The 15,891-nt window shown below is 43.6% G+C and overlaps 1 protein-coding gene across 13 annotated transcripts in view; it reads right to left on the reverse strand.

The window, feature by feature from the left end:
• JADE1 (jade family PHD finger 1) overlaps positions 1 to 15,891 on the reverse strand; it is a 59,734-nt gene that overhangs the window by 14,693 nt on the left and 29,150 nt on the right. For 10 of the 13 annotated variants that reach the window (XM_043568548.1, XM_043568589.1, XM_043568557.1 and 7 more), the window contains 6 exons: positions 15,766 to 15,851; positions 12,612 to 12,769; positions 10,484 to 10,671; positions 7,701 to 7,912; positions 3,816 to 3,983; positions 2,282 to 2,398 (listed from right to left, as the gene is read on the reverse strand). In XM_043568548.1, coding sequence (XP_043424483.1) covers positions 2,282 to 2,398; positions 3,816 to 3,983; positions 7,701 to 7,912; positions 10,484 to 10,671; positions 12,612 to 12,769; positions 15,766 to 15,851 — 929 coding nt within the window. Of the gene's footprint in view, positions 1 to 2,281; positions 2,399 to 3,815; positions 3,984 to 7,700; positions 7,913 to 10,483; positions 10,672 to 12,611; positions 12,770 to 15,381; positions 15,425 to 15,765; positions 15,852 to 15,891 lie in introns of all 13 variants that reach the window. The other 3 variants (XM_043568616.1, XM_043568624.1, XM_043568572.1) reach the window with 1 other exon arrangement.

Genomic DNA, 15,891 nt, shown 5'->3' on the forward strand with positions numbered 1-15,891 from the left:
GGTTTTTTTTTCCCTCATCATTTCGGTATTTAAGAGGTGACTCATTGCCAGCCATGATTTCTTCCATTTTTATAAAGTCTCTTATACCCACAAGTACAGAAAATCCAGCTCCCTTCACCATTCCCATTACAAACACTTATAACATATGAACTAACATAAATCGGTTAATTTTACCTATAAATAACCTCAATTCCAAGAAATGTGTGAAATCAGCTTTAGTGGCAGAACACACACATACACACCTGGCCACTATCATCAACATACAAAGTGCTCCTCCCTTCTAGCGCGCAGCCAAGCGGGAAGTCAAAGTGGGAACAGATGACTGAGACGCTATCTGGGTCTGGCTTAACCTACCCCTAACCCAGTGCTCGGACCTTAAAGAGGAATGAGCTGCAGCGGAATATTTATACAGGACTTTGTAAAGGCGCCAAATGGCCTTCCTCTGGGTTTTCCTATTCAGGTTGACTCAGCAAACAGATGTTACAGAAACATAAACCAGAGCCTCCACAGCTGCAGACATTTCAGAGAGGAATTCTTTAATAAAAATCATTCTATTCTGTGAAGATATGAAAAATCATCAACCTTAGTTGGCCTCTTTTTCAAGCTAGTGTTCTGGGAAAAAGAGGTCAGTGGCAACAAAAATAAAAGTCATTGTATCGTTCTCTCTTCAAAAGTGTAACAAAGGTCTCATTTACCCACCTCTCACAAACATCAGTTCAGGACGTGGATAGGTGTGCTCAGGAAAGGGCATAAATTTTATCCTCGGAAGCACATCAGGTAACATGGAAGGAAACAACTTCCATTTCCCTCGGTCTGCCTCTGCTTGTGTCCTGCAAGTGTTCACGTGGGTATGTCTATACAGAAACACACTCACAGGGTTCTAATGCTTGTTTTTCATTCTGAGGCTTTTTAAAAATTTTTTCTTCCATTTTCTCCCAAAAGGCCAGAGGGTGTTTGTCATGTTTTAAACAGATTCTATTCACATGCAAAACCCTGCACTATTTTCAAGGTCTGCAGCCAAATCCCACCAGCTATCTCATGCCTCACCCTCTGAATATTCGTTACATTCTGGATTCTCGAACTCCAGTGGAGGTGATAATGAAGAAAAGTAGAAATACTAGGCTTACAAAATGAAAAAGTTTTAAAACCTCCAGTCAGTAGATAACTTTACTGAAACAAGATCTACCAGCCAAAATACAAAATGATTTTGCCCCATGAGGTCATTTCTTCAAAACCTAAGACTGGCAGTTTGTATCTGTGCTGATCCGTTGTGTTTTCTACATCAAGAGAGAAGCCACTACTCCTAGAATGTGTCACTGAGACCGGTGGCCCTGAGCTGGACTTTCTTCCCAGAGGAAGAGCTGGACTTGACCTTGAGAGCCAAAGCCACATACAGCATTTGAAGACCTTGGCAGAAACAGCATCTTGGTCATCTTAAGTCATGACTCTAAAGGCCAATAATAACATGAGCCCCAGAAGTCAATTTCTCAAGCAGAATTTTAGAAAACATGAAAAAGTAGCACACCATTTACATTCTCTCCATAATCCTACCTAAAGATTTTCTACATTTGTCTGTGTGTGGACATGGAATATGCAAGCAAAACTTTTAACATTATTGCTTCTTCCCCCCAGACACACACACTCCATCCCACACATCCTAGGTGCCAGGAAGAATTAGATGTCCAACCTGTACTCAGATAACACTTCTGCAAACAACACCTGGTGCAGCACCTCATGGGTGTCCCACTACCCAGTTGGTGCTCCAAAGAATCTTCTCTACCAAACGCTAAAGTTATTAGCACAGCAAGCTGATTTGGAATAGTGCACATCTAAGGTCTCAGGCACCCAATGTGTGCACCAAAACTCACAGAGCTGGTCTGCCACCAGCCGCATTAAGTGCAGGTGGGAAGGTGGCCAACCCTCCAGTGTCAAGAATGGTTCTTCCCTGAAGAATGGTTCTTCCCTGCCTGTGTAAAGAGCTGCAATGCCAGGCTTTGGGCAGAAAGGTAGAAACCAGAAATGAACTGATTTGCTGTACAGCTCAGGTGGACTTCTGACTTGCTCTGTGATTGTTACAGCTAAGGTTCTGGTTACGCTGGACACAATTCGCCAGCTAAAGGTGTTTATACCCCGCTGGAATCACTCCTCAGCAGACTCAGAAGGGCTGGGAGAACCTTGCCCTGCTTTCTGGATTCTAGTTCCATGACCAAATTCTCTAAGAGTTCACACAGCCCTCCCTCGTCCAGCTCCAGAACAGAGCCATCATAACTGAGAGGATTACCTGTATGGAGGCCCCAAACTTCTCATTGCAGAGGCTACACACCAGCGCCCACCGACTGCTGGGGATGTGAGACACCTTCGTGATGGGTTCCATCTTCTCGGGGCTGCCAATGCTCACCTACAGGCCCAAGGAATAGCAAGACAGGATAGCAGAGGCCATCAGACCAACAAGGACTGAGCATGGACAATAGAAACTTAAAGATCTTGTTTACATGCAGACCTCCTACCTGATAGCGACAAGGGGCAGGCATGCATGCACTCTCCTATGACAGGAAAACCCCTACTTTAAAGCATCTGGACAGGTCAGGGGCCAGCTCTGGTGCAGTAGCAGTAGAGAGTGGAGAGCCCAGAGCACATGGCCCGTGCCCCATGCCCTCCATGCATGGGGGTAGGGGGAGAGGTAGGAAGAGGAGTTCAGTTGACATACATGTCCCTATTTATAAAAACACTCAGATAACCAATAATATTCACTTCTCACCTGAGTGTCTGACAGCAAAGACAGTTATGTATCAGGACAGAACTATCTAATATACCTCTGGCCCACAATGAAGTGGTAAAGACTGAAAATCTTAATTTAAATAGTTTGTGAACAATGGAATAAATATAAACTAATTTTAGTACCTCTCTCACTGAAGGATACCATTCTCTTCAAGACTGAAAATCTTAATTTAAATAGTTTGTGAACAGTGGAATAAATATAAACTAATTTTAGTACCTCTCTCACTGAAGGATACCATTCTCTTCAATCAGAAAAGATTATTACATTCAAAGTGGAAAATTACCAAGATAAATAAGGTATCCTCTCTGCATTCAGCCTGGATCACTGAACTGCATAGCTGTTAATACCAAACCGTAAGATCCAGTTGTACCAAAACCCAAGTCATGAAACTACAATCCAAATCATCCCCAGATAATTTTCCTCAGGAGGAAAAATGCACCCAAAATCACACACCAAAAGAAATGCTGAAATCTGAATCACAAATGATATTCTCATAGTGAGCCATGCAAATTAAATTAGTCAAGGTCTGGGACTTGAAATAAATTAGACCAGACCTGAAATTAAAAAGGTTGAGGCTAAGTAAGAATTTTAATAAAAATCACAGAAATGTGACCTACAGCAGTGGCTCTTTTAACCATGCTACATGGCTCCCCAGGCCAAACGAAAGAGGTAGTGCTGATCCCTGGGAAGGACACAGTGGCACCCAGGCCAAAGTTAGGCCACACTGCAGGTCCACTCCCGGGAACATGTATCAACAGTGGGTTGGCCATGACACAGTTCTGAAGTGAAGTCTGAACACCACCAACTGAGAGTCCAAATCACTGCTGCTTCCAGTTAACATTCCCACAATATATACCATGACAAGATGACAATACACTTGAGATTCAGCTTGGGGGGCAGGGGGGAGACAGCAATTAAAAGCTGTCTTTTTACTCATTAGCTACAATACCCCTTATTTATGAACAGTTCCCCACTCCCGTGCCCAGCTAAAAACCAGTACCTCCTGAGCTAAGCTACTAGTAAGAACCACACCTACCTCAGGGATCCACAGAGCACAGCTGACATGGACCCATTTGGTGCCACTGCGGGTAGGCTTCATAGCTCCGCCTTTCTTGGGACACAGCAAACACTTTGGCTGAACCCCTAGGGCACATGTCCGGCATAGCCAACTACCCTCTGGGACCTTGAGGATTCCATAACAGGCCTGTGAAGCCATTCCCCAAGGAAAACAGAGAAAGAAGGTAGATTTACTTTTCCCCATATACCTATTAATTTAAAAACACCTAAGATGATTTTAACAGAAGTACTCCCAGGTCCACCTAGCTGGAGACCTTCTCCCTTCAGCAAAAATGCCAGGCAGCCTGACAGCAGCAGCCAGGAGGTATCTGGGACAACACATACTCATTTACCAGGGGACAGTCCTGAAAACACCTGGAGGACAAAAAAGTTTATAGAAATTCTGCTTTGCTGTGTGGCTAGAGGCACCTATCTACACACACCAAATTTTTAAATAATGGGCAGCAAATTCTTGAAACACTTCACAAGGCTAACTGATAGGAAGCTATTCCTCCTCTGATTTGCTGATGTGGGTAGGATACAAAGTGAGGGAAAAATGCACAAAGCAGTTGAGTCTCTGAAAGCTGTTCAATGAGATAGCCTCAGAAATAAGAATGGGGGGGGGCTGGGTGGCCACTGTCAATACAGACTACTGGAAAAAAAATTTTTAATAGAACTAAAAGATACTATTAAGGTTTCAAATACTTAAAAAAAAAAAAAGTCTGTATCAGGCATTCTAGAGAAAGTCCCATTTGAAGAGATTTTTATTTTTATTTTTACTGCAAAATCAAGTCTAAGCTAAATTAAAAGATTAAGTACGGTATGCCTTAAAGAGAAGTCTGGAAGAACATGTCAAAAGGAAGATGAAGTAGATGTTAAGGAAAAGAGATAATGTGGCAACCAACTCTTGTTGGTTTCAGCTCAGGTCATGATCTCATGGTTCCTGAGATTAAGCCCTGTATGTGGCTCTGCACTGACAGTGCAAAGCCTGCTTGGGATTCCCTGTCTCTCTCTCTGCCCTTCCCCACTTCCATGCTCTCTCTCAAATAAATAAACAAACTTAAAAAAAAAAAAAAAAAAGAAAGAAAAATGAACTAAGGAACATCCACATTCTCACAGCTCAGCAAACTCTACTCACTAGACTCTATCACTCTCCCAAGTGAACACAACAGGCACAGAAAAATGAGACACTGAAGACAGAGATAATTTGGTCTCTTTACCTGATATCTATTTTTTTTTTTTTTAGTTTTATTTATTTGAGGGAGAGAAAGGGAGAGCACGAGTGGGGGAGAGGCAAAGAGTGAGAATCCTAAGCAGTCTCCACGCTGCCAACATGGAGCCTGATACAAGGCTCGATCCCACAAACCAAGAGTTCATGACCTGAGATCAAGAGTCAGACACTTAACCAAATGAGCCACCCAGGTACCTCTAGCTGATATTTAAAATAAAGCCTGCATTGCACAAAATGACAAAATTGAACAAGATAGCCTGAACTGCTGAAATCAAGGATTTTACAACTAAAGTCATTAAGATGGTTCAAAAGAAAAGGTAAATGTTAAATAAGTGAAGACACAAAACCAGGATGGTACCAGGAGCACATTCAGAACCTTTAAATATACCAAATTGTTCAGAACTTTATCCTTAAATGACCCAGAAGTCAGAAAGCCGAGAGTCACGGTAACATAGCTCCAATCCTCCAGACAGGAAAAACACAGCCACTATGCAATGTGAATATCCAGGACGCAGAAAGGAAACCACAAGCATGAGGAGCAAAGTTAAGTAACACCAAGATTGGAGCTTAGGAACACTAAGCCGGTGCCATGAGTAAGCCACTGTCAACACAGACTTACTGGAAAAAAAATGTTTAATAGAACTAAAAGATACTATTAAGGTTTCAAATACTAAAAAAAAAAAAGAAAAAAAAGAAAAAGAAGAAAGAAAAAAAGTCTGTATCAGGCATTCTAGAGAAAGTCCCATTTGAAATGAGATTTTTTTTTTTTTTCTGGAAAATCAAATCTAAGCTAAATTAAAAGATTATGTACAGTATGCCTTAAAAAGAAGTCTGGAAGAAAACGTCAAAAGGAAGGTGAAGTAGATGTTAAGGAAAAGAGACATGACGTAAGGAACAGAGGACTGGGCACAGGTGTGGGGGGTCTGGAGTACTGAGTCCCAGTCCCAACTCTATCACTAAACCACAGTGGGATCCTGGACAACCCATCTGACATCAGTGAATTCATTTATACAACAGTGCGTTCAACTAGTTTTCAAACAGAACCCTTATTTTCAAACAAAATTCTCAGGAAAAAAAAAATAAGTAAAATGTTATGAAAAATACTGAAACATCATCCAGGTAAATAACACCACCAACAAAAAGGCAACATCCGTAGTCACAATCATCTTGACACAATAAAACCACTGCAAGAATTCTGCCATCTCAAGGAAATTTCCCAGATAATCTGAAAACCTAGAGCTACAAGGTGACTTGTAACACAACTAAAGCAGAGACTGTGGCCTCACGTCTCCCTGTCAGGATGAGCTGACAAGAGGCCACCAGTAGTGACATCTCCAGACAGAGAGGAAGCCCACGAGGAAGACCTATTATAAACAAAATGATGAAGAAGAATTTCACAGAACAAATTGGATTCTTCTTTCTGAGAGGTCACCCAAGGACCTACTTACTGTACACGAGTCTCGCTTTTAGGTTTGTTTTAAATCTCAACATCAATAGATGACAGACAACCCTTTAAATCCTAAGAGTATATATGAACATGTGTCCCCACAGAAATCTAAATTAGTTCATTATTGCATTAAGTAATAAATAAGAGAGAAGAGCGTCAGCTGTCACAAGCTTTTAAAATCACCCAGTGCCTATCCTTACTGAAGCCAAAGGATTTACCTTTCTGTGGATGGTGGCAAGCAATGACCAGATGCCAACTGGCATCAGGAAGGACAGGAAAAAAAGTTTAAGAAAAGGGACCTCTTTGTTCTTCTTCAATATCACAGTTTACATACTACCACACGTTACCAAGTGTTATGGGTTGAACTGTGTCCCAAACAGATATGTTGAAGTCCTAAACTGAGTCCCTCAGAATGTGACCTATTTGGAAACAGGGTCTTAACAGATGTCATCTGTTAAGATGAGGTCAGAGGTGAGCCCCTAATCCATCAGGGCTGGCGTTCTTAGAAGATGGCTATGTGTGAAGACAGACACACAAGGAGGACACCATGTGGCAACAAAGGCAGAGACCAGGACTATGCAGCTGTAAACCAAAAAATAGGTGTTAGCAAACCACCAGAAGCCAGGCAGAGGCAAGGATTCCCCTACAAGTTTGAGGGAACATGGCCCTGTCAACATACCTTAATTCAGACTTCCCACCTTCAGAATTGCAAAATCATAAATAAATGTCTGTTGTTTTAAGCCACCCAGTCCTGTGGTATTTTGTTATGGCAGCCTAACAAACTAATAATAGCAAACTAACCACCTTTTAGGAATTGCTCTCCACCCCCCACAGTATTAATATCTAAACTCAGGAGTGAAAGCCAGGGCAGAGGGGGCTCATATATTCTTTTTAAGTAAACCTCACTTCTATGGATAGAAATAAAAACAGGTGAGGGAAGGAGGATTTCCATAAAGGATCGTATTCTTCCAGTTGTAAAAAAAAAAAAAAAAAAAAGTAACAGGAAATACTTCAAACATTATAAGAACCAATTAGAAAAAAGAGACATCGTCCATAGGGCACACTTCTTTAACTCACTAAGGACAGTAGGAAAATAGACCCTATGTGGTGGAAGACCTCTGGCCTCCCTGGTGGCAGATGAGCTCACATCCCAGGTGGCTCCTTTCTGGGCCTCGCTCCCCACATACCTGGTGCACACAGATGTTGCATTTGTCACAGAACACCATCTCGTTGCCGTCCTCACCATCAGGTGACTGGCAGACATCACAGACAACATCTTCATCATATTCAATCCCCAGGCCTTCTTCGGTCTCTATGGCATGATTCATATTGTCATAGCATCGCTGTTCAAATTCCTCCAGGACCCTCTCCATGGTGTATTCATCTAACTCAGGCATTCCTGAAGGAAAAATGCCACAAGAACATTTTAATACATCTATATTAATAAACATTACAGTAAGACAGTACTAATGACAGTATTAATATATTTATATTTATAATACATCGTCTTATAACTAAATCCATCCTGAGTGTCCCATTTTCTACTGAAGAAGGCCTCTCAGACTGTTCAAGGAAGGATCTTCAAATTAAAAAGCAGACACAACCTTCCATGCAACAGTTTGTTACCTATGGACAGGTGCTGAAAATGTAGTGTTGTAAGAAGAAAAGGAAAAGATAAATCCCAAAAGGGTTTAAGGATATTAAATACGTATATTGTTAGATTATCATTTCATTACAACATTATAAACCACAAGTAACATGGAAGGGACTTCAAAACCATGACCATATATAAGAGTTCGGGTATTTTCTGAAAAACATTCTTTCTTGCTACTTAAAATGTTGCTCTGAGAACAGATTTCACTGTGAGCACACAAATGTTTTTAACTGGTTTACCCCTCCTCACTCTCTGAATTTACAAAGTTGAGATGCATAGTTAATCAGACACATGAAAGACAGAAACACAAGGAATGTCTGAAGCAAAGGAAACAGCTCATTGTGAATCAAATAAAATGCATTCTTATGCAAGAATGACCAAAAATAAATTTCAAGTGGTTATCATGGTTATAGGAGTGGTGGAAGAAAATAAGTCTTATCTCACTTGTGGAGATATTCCAAACTTCCTACAATGAAAATACTCATGCAGAAAGAAAAAACAGGTTAGACTAAAAATACTCTAAAAGAACATGTAAGTGGCAAGAAAAAACAGAAATGTTATTAGAGCCAGTAACTTTTATGCACTCTTGATAAATATAAAACCATCAAATTAACACTTTAAGTTTTTAAAAATCTGAAGAACACATTAGAGCTGACACTGTGATAAGCTCTAAGCACATTCAAAAAAGTCACCTAGCACCCAGCTATCACCTCATACCCTAATTACTGATAAGTTACTTGCCTGCATGGCCAGGGCACTCATATCTCAATTCCTCCTACCAGTTTTGAAACTACCAGTGGCTTTGAAAACACAATCCTATGCTCCATAATTATTTCTTACCATTACAAAGAACAATAAAAATAAAACAAACATCTTTAAGCATATGTTCAATTTACGTTACAACCACATACATAATCTGCCTTGCCGGAAGTATTCCACACTACCATTCAATCTGATGAGTTAGGCCAGGCTCATTACTTAAACCACCTCCAAACCCGCCAGGGTCTCTGGCTGTACCCCTCTGCCTTAAGACAGGACACCTAGCCAGTCAAGTGCATTACACTGGTCTTTACACAGCTACTACAAACCACAACTTTATAATCTTTGAAGCTGGAACTGAATGGTATTCTGTCCAAGGGAGCTCTGAACACTTATGAACAGACTATGTAAAAGAGCCTCCTGGCTTGCTAATACCCTGGCTACTGAAACCTAAAAGCAGGGACCTTTGGAGATGGTGATATACTCTGTCAAACAACTTTCCCAGCTCAGTCTGCACCACTGCTCCCATGCCACAGCCTGGTGAGCAGCATGGCAGCAAAACAACTGGTATGTGCCAGGCCCTGTGCTAGGTTCAGCGACTGACTGATACAACACAAAAACAGTCTTTGTCCCTCAGGGCTTTCAAATCTACCATCGAATACTCTGTAAATATCTACTGTGTGCCAGACAGCCACCAAACACCTCTCTCCCACCCAGGTCCCACAGCACAAGTTCCAATTAATCCTTGCAGTCTCTCACACAGAGCCCAGACTTGACCTCAGTGGTGCTGCTCATCACGACACTTCAGGAAGCCCTTGGCAATCAGAGGTGGCATGTGAGATGAAACCCATGTGCCATCCTGGTCTTGACACTGGGACATGCCAGCATATGAGGTACAGAAGCTCCAAGCTGTACACACACACAAAAAGATCAATTTATAGAAAATAAACCATAATGGGCAAAGCGCTCAACTAAGGCGGGGGCTTCACGGAAGGAGAGCCCAGACAGAGGTGAACAGGGAAAGGGAAAAGCACTCCAGGTTTGGAGGACTCAAGGAGAATCACGGAAGTGAGAAACACAAGAGGTGTGTTAGAAAACAGTGAGCCTGGCTAGAGTGGAGTTTAATATGAGAAACAATAGGCCAGAGCTGAAGAAAGGATCTGAATGACATTGCGGTGGGAGGGGACGGGGAACACAGCAGGAAACTTTGTAGACCAGACCCTCCTGTCATCTTGGGGAAGTCACTTCATTTCTCTGGGCTTCAGTTCCCTTGAGATAAATAAGTGAGGGGGTGGATCAGGGCAGAGATGGGGAATCCTGCCTCCACACCCACGGACAACATCCCTCATGAATCCCACCACTCTGTCTACCAGCCACCCACATACATGTGCCATAGCCAGACAAGCTGATCTCCAAAAAAGAGCCCACGATTCTGAGACTAAAGCTATGATGAAGCTGCCTTCACCAGGATATGAGCTTCTACTACTCACCCAGATGTCTAAAATTCTTCTCTATTCATCATTCATTAATAAAACAATACAACCCATGGTCTCTCACCCATCTCCTTAAATTCCTCATTGGTCAGTTCCAGCCATGCAGCATCCATGTCGTTGAGGTCGTAACGACACACACTGTCAGCCAGCGTCCGGATATCAACATAGCCCAACTCTGGAGGCTCGGAGCCCGGTGAGACAATGTATTTCTTGGGCCTGATGAACATGAGGGATTTCTCTTCAGACACGACCCTAGTTAACAAGAAAACAAGACAGCCACGTTACCCTTCCTGCCACATGAAAGGAATTCATCACAAGGCCCAAAGCTTGCTTCCACTTCCAACGCCCTAAACCCCAGGTTCTCACCAGACAAATTGGCTTAAAACGTCACTGCTAATTAACATCACTGTTAATAAAACTAAGTAGAAGTATCATTTAAGCCCCCAAAATGGAAAAAGATACAAGTGAAAAAACACTAAAAAGTCGTCAAAACCAGCTTTACCAACTTTTTCCAACTGGCTTCCCAGGATCCCACATGCCCTGAGCCTTCATCTAGGACAGCAGTTGCTCTGCTGGCAACACCTCAACACCAACCTAACTTGCGAGAGTTTAGGATAAAATCACTTTCCACCAATCAGGCCTGACCACCCTGCTGAAGGCCCAGCACTAGGTTCAGGCAGGACAATGCATGGCAGAACACCGCAGAGCCAAGGGGACAAACCCATTACCTCTAATCTTAAAAATAAAACTAGCCCTTGTCCATTACTAATCAGTCTAAGAATCTAAGAAGCCTAGCCAAGTGGGGGACTCTCCCAACATACACTCAGGATCTCCTTATAACTGCCAACCTCCCCCAACCTGTTAACACCCACAGAAGAGCTTTCCACCATACCCCTCTCAAAAGAAATGACACAAGACCCAATCACCCCCAACATGGAATGAAGGGCCTTCTCTTCCTAAAGACAAAGGCCCAGCATCAGAGCCCCACACGCCCACCACATCAGCAGTTTGTGTCAGCATCAACAAGCTGTCCAAGGAGTGTCCAAAGTATTTTCATCAACCTTACAATTACCAGAGCGATTTTATCTATGTGACACTCAGGCAAACCAAAGGTTGTTATTTCTCCTACTCAACTAAGAGCAAGGTTTTAACTAAAAACTCCAGAAGCTGTGGTACCACATACTTCTCTGATGCTGGGCTCCTCTATCCACGCCCCCCTCCGCCCCCCCCAAAAAAAAAGATTCATAGAGGAATTCCTGAATTCCTGGATTGGGACTGCCAGCACTCAAACAGTCGGGATTGTGCCCCAGATGCAGATTCTAAGGCAAATGCAGTGTTTATCTTGCAGAGCCCAGTTTAACATTCCACTCCACAGGCCAGAAGTCCAGCCTACAGGGGCATCTGATTGGTCATTTAAGCCTGCATATTTATGTGGACATTTGTCACAGATCCAAAACAATGATCATCAGCAACAGTGAATGAGTCCACTTCACAAGGCAGGCAGCTGAGTGACAACACAGCAGAGAAACCAGGTGCTAGTTGAGAACAGAGGCCCTGAATCCTCTCTCCCTGTGAGGAACCTGCAGTCAGCTGAGCAAGACAGCGAAGAAGAAATGAGCAAACTGGTCCTTTATGCAGAGGGAAGTCATCAAGGATCCGGACCCTCAACACCCTTAAGGGGAAAAGTACTTTGTAAGCAAATCCAAAGGAAGCCCAGCAAGAACAACTGGGCAAAGTCCAGCCATAGGAGAATTCATCAAATACAGCCCTCCCCTTAAGCTCCCCTTCCACCTAACCCTGACCTGGCAGGCCTCCTCTCCAGAGGTGCAGTCAATCCCCGCAATATCCAAGAAGCCGGGCCCTCACTCCTCTCCAGAGTGAAGAGGATCTGGAGATAGGTGAGGGACAAGTGGAGGAATAAAAGTTTTCCCTCCCCCAATCAGTTCCCAAAATGTCTTGGAATTTGCCCTCCTCTCATGAAAAGTGCAGCCAGCACCTTCCCAAAACGGCTGGAATGTGTAGTCTGGAGGCCCATGGTCCTCAAAAATCACTACTCTATGGACCTAAAATGTGTTTCTACACATTTCTATTGCCACTTGAGGCCTCATCATTTCACTAACTGAAACACTGCTCTTCTCAAGCACCTGGATGTCAGGGCAGAAAAGCAACGGCAGGTGGAGAGGCACGTCTACCTGGCCACAGGCTGAGGGATGGTCCCAGGGCTCACGGGCACCTGGACTCCTTTCTCCCACTCCTGTCTCCAGGGATCTGCCAACACATAGTACTCATCTGGGTTCAGCTGATAGGAGTCATGCAACTTCATAGCGGTGATCAGGTCTGTCCTAAACACCTGGAAAGAGAGAGAAAGGGTCACTGACATTTGATACTTGCATTTTTATTCAGAGTGCTGGCAGCTGCAGGGTAACCATGGAGCTGCTGCGTAATAAGGTCACTGTATCAGCAGAGACCCAGTCTGACTGACGACCGGAAGCCCTCAGTGGGCCACAGCTTTGGCCTCTCAGGCTTGGGGGCAGCACGGCTCACACTACCCTCTCACTTCCTCATCAACTCCACAAGCCTGAGGTGTCTCTGACAAGCAACAGAGAAACCTCGTCGTCCTCCCCTGAGAAATCTCATGAACTCTCAATTCCAAAGACTGCTGCTGAAAACACACACCTAAAAATCTGTGGAAGGAGGCATTTCACTCAAGGGTGCTCTTTTGGTAGATGTTTAAGAAATAAAACTCCACTAACCACTTAACACTTCAAGCCAAAACCTAGAACCACCAGGGCCTCCTCTTCTATACTCAGACTGCAGCCACCCAGCTCCTGCCTCGCAGGACACTAGGGCTTATGGCAAGGTGGCTGGGGAGTCAGGCCCTGGTTGGCAGGTGCCAACGCAGAAGTACAGGCTAGAAAAATATGGAGAGAATTGGGGACAGACCAATGGGGTCAAGTCAGAAAGGGGGCTTGTAAAGAACATGTTTACACACCTTTACCTGATGTAACTTCTACAAAGGAAGTGGGGAAAGCAGAGGAGGGAAGGAGAGTAAAAGAAAGAAGCAAGCAAGCTACTATACTCTCTCTTCACCTGGCCAAAATCAGACCCACAAAACTCAAAAGTATCGCTGCACTGAGGGAGCAAAGTGGCACCAGCATGCCCGCTCCTCCTGACTGGGGACACGGCAGGAGCACAGCCACGGCCTCGTCCTCCATCCTCAGTCCACTGGTGTCTCAGGGCTACATAAGGAAGCTCCAACCCTGGCATCAGCACCAGCCCAAAGTTGTATTTGGCATGAAGCAAGCCTGCATCCGTAAGCTACACTCTGTTTACACAAGTCACAATGCTGAACTCTCTCTTCTTGGGACAGTGAGTTCTTTCTTACGCTGCTAAGCACAGTTCACATTATATGCCTGCTAATAGGTCCATTTGTTTTTCCTGGTGGCTTTTCAGACTGGTGATCACTTTAATAAACTTCACCATAGTCAGACCACCGTCTGAGGCAGTGTCTGAATAAAAAGGCCATTTCTCCAGGCTGCCATCTCTCAACACCGACTTTTCACCAGTATGCCATTTCTTGTTTCTAACGTTCCGGAAAAAAGGAAGAACCTGGCTGTGCAGCCTCCACAAAAGCACAACTAAGATCAGGTTCCCTGACAGCCTTGAGCCACCTGACGCACTGGTCTGCACAGGACCTTGATCATCCGTGCCCTCCTCACCCCCAGAGGAAAAGTCCTTGAAAACAAAAATCATAGGAAGCAAGTCAGTTAAAACACACATTACAACTACAACTTACAAGTAATAAATAAGGGAGTTTGCCAAAGAAGGAAAAATCAAACTGAAGCAACAGGATGAGAACAGGATGGCCCACCATTCCTTTACTAAAAGACTCAGAGGAGGATGCCAAAAACTGAAAGAGATGCCCTAAATGAATTTCCAAGCCTCTGGCAGAGTTCAGAGTTAGTGCTAACCTAAATATAAAGTAGTCTGAACTAACTGCTGAACTCAGAGAACTTTAGAAAAAAAATCAGAAACAAAACCGGGGTCAGGGACAAGACCAGTGCCATCCATGCTGCTCAGCCCCATCTCACTGCCTGGTGCTCAGCACACCCAGTACCAGCTTCCCTATTCGAGTCACCCTGTATTTTTACCCTCAAGTGACAGTACAGTGGTTGTGGAGGCAGCACAGAGAATTGAAGAAATAAAGGCAGGCAGAGCCACTCCAATACCTCAGAAAAGGAGGGGAGCACTGCAGGTTCAAAATGACAAAGGCCTGGAATAATCAAGGCAATAAAATGGCCACCTGCCCATGAAGGTTTGATCTAATGTCTCCTGGGATGACTTCCTGCAATTTTAAAGGATATAAAGTACATTTCCTCATGGAGAATGTTATTCCACAACTAAAAATTCCTACACTGCTCAACAAAGTGTCCCCCAACACTTCCATTACAGTCAGAGAAAATGAAGTACCTGGTGGAATGCAGGCCTCTGCTCTGAAGCTACAGGATGAGGTGGTCTTTGGAGTCATCCCGTGAAAGACGCAGCACAAAACAAGGGGCTGAACCAAAGGCTCTCTTCCCCACAACCCTGCCCACCTGAAAACCGTGACAAACTAAAATGCCCTTTCTTCAATCATTTAAACCCTCAGAGCCTGGCAGAGGTTGTCAAAGAAAACATATCTCAGGACTGGTAGAAGGCCCTAATCAACAAAGGCCAGCAGAGAAATGCACCTAAAAGCAATTGTAAATAAAGAGACAATAGAGAACAGGTAGGTAGGTAGGTAGGTAGGTAGGTAGGTAGGTAGGCAGGCAGACAGATAACAAAACGTGGGGGAGTAGGGAAATAGAAGAAACAAATTGAAAAAGAAGGGGGAAAAGCCTTAAGCATAATCGCCAAAACAAAACTCCCAGAATTACAATGGGTTGTTGCCAAATAAGCCACAAATTCATGGCCAAAACTAACTTGAGGCTGGCAGTGACTGGCAGCAGCCGAACCCGCTGATCTCCTGGCCAGAGGAAAAGTTGTTGGGAGCCAGCGAAGATGAAACAGAAAAGGAAAAAAAGAATATAATTAATAGTAATAGCTAACATTTACTACTGAGCACTTTTAAGTGCTTAGTATGTATTAATGTCTGTGTATTAACCCACTTAATCCTCACAAGAATCCTCTGAGGCAAACACCTGTGTTATTCCCATCTTACAAATTTGGAAACTGAGGCACAAAGAAGTTAGATAACTTGCCCATGATTGCAGAGGCATCAATTTCAACCAACCAGGTGTGTGCCAATCACATGTTCTCATGCACACATGTAGGACATGCACAATCACACCATCACTCAGGAAATACCTCTGAAGGTTTTCGATCTTCATGTCTGGAGCACGAACCTCTCCTGTGCTGAGATCGGGAATTCTGTGACCAAGTAGTTGAGAGGCCTAAAGACAAATAAATATCCAAAGAGGAACAATTAAGAGC

This window comes from Prionailurus bengalensis, chromosome B1 (genome assembly GCF_016509475.1).
Source record: "Prionailurus bengalensis isolate Pbe53 chromosome B1, Fcat_Pben_1.1_paternal_pri, whole genome shotgun sequence".
Classification (NCBI taxonomy): Eukaryota; Metazoa; Chordata; class Mammalia; order Carnivora; family Felidae; genus Prionailurus; species Prionailurus bengalensis.